The sequence below is a fragment of the Solanum verrucosum genome, unplaced genomic scaffold (genome assembly GCF_900185275.1).
Source record: "Solanum verrucosum unplaced genomic scaffold, falcon-dt-bn FXZP01000257.1, whole genome shotgun sequence".
NCBI classification, from domain to species: Eukaryota; Viridiplantae; Streptophyta; class Magnoliopsida; order Solanales; family Solanaceae; genus Solanum; species Solanum verrucosum.
The window spans coordinates 193,878-202,815 of record NW_026020539.1 but is presented as its reverse complement, the minus strand read 5'-3'; the positions used below and the strand labels follow the sequence as shown (position 1 = coordinate 202,815).

Genomic DNA, 8,938 nt, shown 5'->3' with positions numbered 1-8,938 from the left:
GGTGTGTTCCGAAAGAAGAATCAACAGAGATCCTCCATGCCTGCCACACATCACCAGTTAGGGGTCATCATAGTGGAAACCGGACTGCAGCAAAGATTCTCCAAAGTGGTTATTATTGACCTTCTCTTTACAAAGATGCCCACGATTTCGCTAAGAGATGCCCTCAATGTCAGTAGCAAGCCAGAGTGTCAAGTAGACATGAGTTACCCCTTACACCTATTTCGGAAATCAAACTATTTGATATGTGGGGAATTGATTTCATGGGTCCATTTGTCAGCTCGTTTAGAAGAAAGTATATCTTAGTAGTTGTGTACTATGTGTCCAAATGGGTGGAAGCTGTCCCACTCCCAAATAATGAAGGAAGAAGCGTTGTCCAATTTTTGAAATGCTACATCTTTGCACAGTTTGGCACTCCAAGAGCAATCATAAATGATGGAGGATCGCATTTTTGCAATAAGTGGTTTTCCGGTGCATTGAGCAAATATGGGGTAAAACACAAGGTCGCCACTCCATATCACCCCCAAACAAGCGGACAAGTTGAGGTGTCAAATCGTGAGATCAAAAACATTATATCCAAGATAGTAAACAACAGCAGAACCGACCGGTCTAGAAAGCTTGACGATGCCCTATGGGAATATCAGACTGCTTCCAAGACACATATAGGAATGTCCCCTTATCAGCTATTTTTTGGTAAATCATGCCATTTACCTGTTGAGCTAGAACACAAAGCCTTATGGGCATTGAAAGCTTTGAATTTAGATTGGACAAAGGCTTCAAGGGAGAGCCTGGACCAGTTGAATGAAATAGATGAGTTCTGGCTTAGATCTTACGACAGCCATTTACAAAGAGAAAATGAAGAAATGGCACAACACACGGATAGTCCAGAGGGAATTCAATGTGGGAGATTGGGTGTTATTGTACAACTCACGACTAAGGCTATTCCAAGGGAAGCTAAAATCCAAATAGTCTGGGCCTTTCAGAGTGGCACAAGTGTTCACCAATGGTGCTATAGAAGTTAAAGGTAAAGAGGGACCCTCATTTAAAGTTAACGGACAGCGTTTGAAGGTATACCTTGGGGATTGCCAGGAAATCGCTTTAGTTGAAGATTTGTACCTGGAGGATGTTTGATAGTATTCCTATGCCACGCCACGACGTTAACTAAGGCGCTGTTTGGGAGGCAACCGCAAACCTTTTATTGCTTTGTTTTACTTTGAGAAAATAATTGTGTGTAGTTTGTACAAGTTAAAGCAAGGGAGGAGAGTGAAATAATGTATGAAGGCAAACAACAAGTCCAGTTGGCGGATCGCCGATGATATCGGTGAGCACGACTCTTTCCGCCGGGTGACTCAAGGCAATGTCAGCTAGGATTCTGTAAAACTTGACGTTCAGTAGAAAATTAATGGCGAATCGCCAACCATGTCGGCGATTGCAATATAGACCGCCATTGAGATCCTCACATGAGCTGCGAGTCCTGTTAAATTTGGCAAAGAGACTAGACACTTGGCGCTTCGCCGAGTGAATGAGCGTACCCAATGTACATCGCCGAATGGGCAGAAACTGGACGATTTCTGCAGGTCATAGGTTTAAATATTCTGGTTCATTCATTTTCTCTCATTTCTTCATCCTACCAAACTCACACTTGCACTTTAGTCTTAATTTCCTTGCACTTTTGAAGTATTTTGATTCATAAATTTGTGCGCAAATTTGGATTTCATTGCCACCTAGCACCTCAGTAACTTCTTAATCAGTACAAAAGCTCATGAAATAAAAAGAGGAAAAGGGTCAGAATGATAACACAACAGGCACTGATGCCCAGACAGATGGAGCGACTGCTTAAGCAGGATCCCCTCTCTACCTCCCTCTCTGTTTTTCTTTATCTGCCCTTTTTGGATACTTTATTACTTGCATTTGAGAACAAACGCTTTTTATTTGTGGTGGGGTGAGGCCCACACCTTTTGTGTGTTATTTGGATATTTGGGTTGTCTGTTCTTAATTATTATTTTAAATTACTACTTTTTTGTGTATGTTTGAGCTCATGGCTCCTATTGTTTCACTTGCAAAATAATTTTGATCCTTTCAAAAAAAATTCGCCACCTCTTGTGTTGAAACTGGCTGTTCTTTTGCAAAAACGATTTGAGTCTCAGTTTCGATCAATACTGATGACTTGAATAGTGCTCCCAATTGAATAAACATGAATTTACAGCTACGATGAGGCCAAATGAAGTTGCATAGACAATATGTGAACTTTTTGCATCTCGTTGTGATTAGCCATTTATCAAATTGATTCTCTTGTGATGACCGTTGCACACTAGCGAGAGTGCCTAGTCTTGTTTGATTGAAGTATCGATGCCTTGTGTGATTAGCTTACTTTGAACCATGCATGAATAAACCTAGAATTTTCCCCGTTAGTCTAATTGATTTAGAAAGGTGTACTCTTGAGATGATCTTAGGCAATTTTAAACAGTGTGGGCCAATTTGACATATACCTATTTTTGTGACCTACCTATGAGCGTGTGAAACTCTTTTGAACACCTTTGAGCCTTACCTTTCTTTGGAAGAACCTTGATAAACCCTAGATTTTTTTCATCCACTACCTATAATCCTCTTGAGATGTGTTTAGTGAATAGCCAACTTAGGCCAAAAGTCTAAGTTTGGGGTGTGGTGAAAAGGAAAAGGAAAGGTCAAGAAGTGCAAGAAAGCCTCCTGAACCTATTGTATTGCAGAATAAAATGGAAGCCCTCCATATAAAAAAAGGGAGAAAAAGAAAGAGAAAAGAAAAGAAAGAAAAAGAAAGTTGTAGAATAAAAGTGCAAAAGAAACTGGGTTTCCAAGCAATATATGGAGAACGAATAATAGGATGACTTATGAGCACTAGAAGAAGAATTGAGGAAGGAATGTAAGAGGGTGTCTTGAGAACATCACATCTCACGAGGAAAAAGTCACTAAGCCTAAATGAACATACCTTTGCACTCAGCCCCATAACAAGCCTTAGAAAGACCTTTTTGATCTTGAGTAAGCTAGATCGAAAGTCAATTGGAAAATAATGGCAAACCTATGGGTGAAAACATGCATTGTGTTCCTCTTTTTGAGAGTTAGCGTTGTATCTGATTCCTGGTTTTTAAATTGACTCATATATGTGTGTGAATATGGAATCATTATTTGTGCAAGGGCATTTAGATACTTTTGTTGAGCTTGAACTTGCACAAGTAGCAAGTATTGCAAGCATGAGAATCTTTGGTGATGGTGTGTCACAATTTGAATCTTTGAATACACAATTGATCCTTGCATAAGTAAATTCAGTCTTGTTCTGTGCATTCATGATTTAGTCTTGTGTAGCACTGTTTGAGGCACCTTTTTTGAACTATTGAACTTGAGTTTGCTTGAGGACAAGCAAAATCTTAAGTTTGGGGTGTTGATGAGTCCACAAATTGGACTCATTTAGGGCTTTGTTTTAATGGAAATAGTGTCCTCGAATGCTTGTTTTACCTCAATACCTGATTAAAATGCTGAAGTTTCAAGTATTTGAAGTTTTAGTGGAAGCAAGGACACTTAGGCGCAAAATGGAGCAAATAGGGCTGAAAAGAACAAGAAATGGAATCCTGCGGATCGCCGAGTTTAACATGGCGAGTCGCCGAAACGACATAAGCCACCCTTCGTTCCAGTACGCGAAGCCTTGAAGGAAGAGGATCAAAAGGTAAGGAAAGAAGCAGTCGATGGATCGCCGATCAGTTTCGCGAAGCTATACTGTACCGCCCAATGATCCAAAATGCAAGGATTCTAAAGGCAAGACACTGAAGGTGATGAGCTGACCAAAGGGTGGATTACCGAGATCATCAGCGATCTCGACTAATGTCGTCGAACAATCCTCCGCAGCACAATCTGTGAAAACTATAAATACTATTTATCGTTGTAGTCTTAGGGGAGATTGGAGTGTGGAACAATTATTAATATTATTTTCACTTTAGAACATATTCTAGTTAATATTTTCTCTCAAGTTTGGAGAGGGTTTTGTGGAGACTTGAAGAAAGGAGTTCTTCTTCCCCAAGTTGGAAGTGGGTCTTCTCTATTCACTTTCCTTTGCTTAATTCAAGGTTTAATTTCTTATACCCAGTTGATTTCATTATCATGTTAGGTATAATTTCTTATTTCTTAATGTGTGGCAAAAAAACCCCATTCTTGGGGGTGTGATTTAGCAAATATGGGTTGATATTCTTGTTGGGTCTTGATTGCTGATAGGTTAGATGAATGTTAATGGTGATTTCACCTAGTGGTTGTGGTTTAATCTAAAGGGTTTGTAGTTGTAAATACAAAGCCACCCATGTGTTTTCGGCTTGCCCGAGATGGAGGTCACGAAACCAAAACCACTAGACTGATGGCCTAAGGAGTAGGTCGACATGAGGCTCAGCCCGAGAGGGTGAGCCCTAGTCCGATATCTTAACACTCAGCTCGAGAGAGTGAGTGGGGTAAGGCGTAGGCTGGTCTTCAAGCGGCAAATGGGTGTCCGAGAGAAACGCATTTGAAAGGGGGTAAGTTGCCCGAGAGGGAACTTATTTCCATTTAAAGCTTAGCCTAGTCACTATTATCTTGCAAATTTACTATTGAAAGCATGTACCCAGCAATTTATCTCAACTTCTATTGCGGTCACATCCCAAGAACCTTTCCCCATACTTGATTTTCTTGTTTATTTTGTTGTTTTAGCACTTGTTACAAAATCCCCATTTGATATTTGACACTTTCGTGTCACCTCCTATAATTTACTATGTCTTTTATTGCAAACGTCTTTAACTACGACTAACTTGAATGAAATTCTAATTGATTATTAATTCTCAAAAACTGCTCCCTTGGGACACGACCCCAACCCTCGGTTGGGTTACTATATTATCGACGATCGTAGACACTCATATCGTAGGATAGTGTCGTTGGTTACGATAAGCATCAGTTTTCTAACAATCCATGGGAAGCGAATAATAGGATGACTCATGAGCACTAAAGAAACTAATGAAGGAAAAGGGAAGGAAGTGTTGTGAGTACCATATCTCATTAGGATGAAAGTCACTGAGCCTAAATAACCATACCTTTGCACTCAGCCCCATTATATGCCTTGAAAAGACCATTTTGATCTTGAGTGAGCATAAACAAATATTGATTGGAAAATACGGGCAAACCTATAGGTGAAATTATGCATTATGTTCTTCTTTATGAGTGTGAGCATTGCATCTGATTCCAAAGCTTTAAACTGTGAAACCATTTTGTTAATATGGAATCATTCTTTGTGTGAGGGCATTTGAACACTACAGTTGAGCTTGAACTTGCATTTGAAGCAAGTATTCTGAGCATGATATTCGTTGATATTGGTGAGTCACAACTTAAATCTTTGAGTGCACATTTAATCTTTACAAAAGTAAATTGAGTCTTGTTGTGTGCATTCATGATTGACTCTTGTGTAGCACTGTTCGAGACACCCTTTTTGAACGGCTGAACTTGAGTTTGCTTGAGGACAAACAAAATTTTAAGTTGGGGGTGTTGATGAGTCCACAAATTTGACTCATTTAGGGTTATATTTTGATAGAAATTGTGTCCTCAAATGCTTATTTTATCTCAATATCTTATGAAAACCCTTAAGTTTCAAGTATTTGAAGTTTGAAGGAAAGCATGGACACTATATGCAAAAAGGAACGAAAAGGCTGAAAAGAACAAAGAAATAAAGGCATGAGGATCGTCGAGTCCACTTGACGAGTCACCGAAAGGTCTTACTTCGCCTTTTGTTCCAGTGTGTTGAGCACTGAAGAAAAGGATCAAGTCGGTGGAAAAAAGGAGCAATCGGCGCATCGTCGAGCAGTTCCGCGAAGCAGTACCATGCCGCCCAATAACCCAGAGCACGATGATGCTAAAGGTTGGTACAAGAGGGCGATGAACAACACCAAAGGGCGAATCGCCGAGTTGATCGGCGATTCCAACTAATGACGCTAAATGATCCACTGCAACACATATTTGTGATAACTATAAATACTAGTTAGAGCTTTTAGTTTTAGAAGGAAACAATTATTATAATTTTCATATAGAATAGTACTTTTTAATATTTTTGCTCTAAGTTTGAGAGGGTTTTGAAGATTTGAAGAAAAAGAGGATTTCATCTCCAAGGATTTGGACTTGGGTCTCTTGGATTCTTCATACCCATTTGAATGCAAGCTCATTTAGGTATAAATTTCTATCTCTTGATGTGTGGCCAAAAACCCCAATTCTTGGGGTGTGATTTAGCGAATATGGGTTAAGATAATTGTTAGGTCTTGCTTGTTGATAGTTTAATCGTAGTTTAATTGTTATTTCGTTTAGTGGTTGTGGATAAATTTAATGAATTTGTAGTTGAAAATACAAGTTTATTTATGTGTTTTCGGCTTGCGAGAGAGAGAGGTCGTAAAACTAAGACCACTAGATTGATGGCCAATGTGAGTGGGTCGACATGAGGTTCAGCTCGAGAGAGTGAACCCTAGTCCCATGTTCACACACTCAGCTCAAGAGAGTGAGTGGGTTAAGGCGTAGGCTGGTCTTCATGCGGCAAGTGGGTGTCCGAGAGGAATACATTTGAAATGGGGTAAGTTGCGAGAGAGAGATTATACCCCTTAAAGGTTAGCCTAGTCACAATTACTCTATGAATCTTCTATCCAAAGCATGTACCCAATAATCTATCTTAATCGTAGTGTCGTCATATCCCAAGGATCCCCTTTTATTGCTTAGAAACCCTTGTTTATTTCGCTATTTTTACTTACTAGTGACAACCCCTCCCCCCATTGTTAATTGACATGTTTGTGTCCCCCTCTAATTTACAATGTTTTTACTCGTTAATGTTTTTAGGTACGACTAGTTAGAACGAAATTATATTTTTCTATAAATTATCAAAATCACTCTCTTGGGACCATCCCAACCCTTGGTTGGGTTACTAAATTATTGTACAATCGTAGACACTTGCAACGGAAGTTGTGTCTTGATTACCCAAACATCAGTCATCAAGTACAGCTTGTCCCCAACATGGGACCATGATGAGAGGTATTCAGTTAGATTAGTCTCGTGGGTTATCAACTCATTTGGTTAGAGATGGTGGTTTTGGTGTTGCTATTACTACAACAAGTGTTAAGGTTGAGGTCTGACACGGTCTATTCTATACCTCTGCAGTCTAGTCAGGGGTCGAGGCACCTAGTATCCCTTTTTTGGATGCAATTTTGTAGTTTCTCCAATTAGTTCTTATTTTTTGTGATTTGGGGTTTTTATGCCCATTTAGGTTTATTTGGCTTATTATCTATCATTGGCTTATCATGATAGCTTGATTTGAGGATTATGTATGTGTTTTGACACTATAATTGATTTCCTTTAGTAGTGGACCGGCTAGGTTATGTTGCTTTGATTAAAAGTAGTGGCTGATTAACTTCATGTGCCTTTGCCTTGATAGTGTTATGTTGGTTGTGGCCTTGGTATTGCTGGTTTCCCTTTGCTCAATTTGAGTTTTGTGTGTTGTAGGGCCTAGTTGGATTAAAAAGTTGGCTTAGTTGTGTTTCGTCCCTTTTGAGTAGTAGTTGGGAGAATGTTGGTTTTTGGTATTGTGTTGAGTAAATATCTTTCTTTAGTTGTGGTAGTCTTTTTTGGTTGATATCTCCATTTTCCTTAGTCTTTTTTCAATTACAAGGTTGTGTTTTTTCTTGTTCGGATGTTTTTGGATTCATCTGCTCCTTGTGTTCTTGGGGTCTGGTTAAGGCTAGCTGGAAGTTGGAGGTGTGATCTCTTGTTATGCCGGGATTGGCTATTGTGTTGCTTCTTTATTCTTGTGTTTATAGCTCTCAAGACACATGTATGATTTAGAGTCGGAACAGTGGTGTTCACGGGTGGTTTCAGTTCTTAACTCTGTTGAGATACAAAATTTACTAAGTTGTCTCATCTTTAGAATAGGGCCAAGGTAATTCATGGGATCTATGAGTTGGTTATAGCTTAGGATATGTAATTTTCTTTAGTCATGATTGGTAGCTTGTGTGGTTCATGATGTGATTTGGTACCCCTGGGCCACTACCGGCTATTTCATTATGTTGATACGCTTCTTGCTGGCTTGGTTTCCTTAGAATGGAGAGGTTGATTTAGATTTGTGGTGGCAGAGTAGCTTATGGACTCATCGTGTCGGTTTTTTAAGAGTTCCTTATTTTGATGGTTGTTGTTCCTCCATGTTCTTGTGGAGCTTGTAGTCCTCCCGAGGGTTGAGTTGTGTGGGTTTCTAGAGGGCATTCCAGTGGTGCAGGTGATGTTCAGGATGGCTAAGGACCGGCAGAACGCTCTTGGTGGTTAGAAATGTTAGATGTGAAGCATACGGTTAGTTTTTTTAATTTAAAAGTTGGGTTGCATCTGTCATGGTCCAGTGGTTGCTCTATTTTATGGCTTTGGTGTGGTGCTGGTCTATTAGATGAATCTGGTGCTTTCAGGCAAGTCTCGTTCAGTTGGTTGAGAGTTGGAGCCCAAACGGGATTTGGAGATGTTTTTTGGAGTTCAAAGTGAAAATGAGGATTTTCCTCTTAGCCTGAGTTCTGTGTTGAGATTGTTCAATTCGGGAGGGTTTCTGGTGTCTGGTGGAGCATGCATACCCGATATCCTCGTCGTTTAATGCCTCGAGCTTGTGTCTATCCTTCCACTTTGATGGGAAAAGTCTTTTTAGTAGTGGATGTTGTAATGACCATCCATGTCAATTTCTTTGTTTTCCGATCTTTTCAGTGTTTAGAGCTTTCCTGTAGTGACCCCAAGTCATTTATGACTTGTTGTGACTGACAGTTTGATGTCAGGTCGTTCGTTTCAATTTTGTACAAATATCTCTATTTTAGATCCTTTGAAACTTGAACGGTTGATTCAACAAGTCAGCCTTAGAATGCAATTTTAACAGTTTCATCAGCTTAGAAAGGGCCATTTT

General features: G+C 39.7%; 1 protein-coding gene across 1 annotated transcript; it reads left to right on the top strand.

The window, feature by feature from the left end:
- The first annotated feature begins 242 nt into the window (after nt 1-242).
- On the top strand, nt 243-1,019 carry LOC125809972 (uncharacterized). The gene has a single exon (XM_049489498.1). It carries the CDS (start codon nt 243-245, stop codon nt 1,017-1,019), a length of 777 nt encoding a protein of 258 aa, XP_049345455.1.
- The last annotated feature ends 7,919 nt before the right edge of the window (nt 1,020-8,938 follow it).

Excerpts from the sequence above, each read along its gene's own strand:
- LOC125809972 (XM_049489498.1), top strand. The coding sequence starts at position 243 with ATGTGGGGAATTGATTTCATGGGTCCATTTGTCAGCTCGTTTAGAAGA.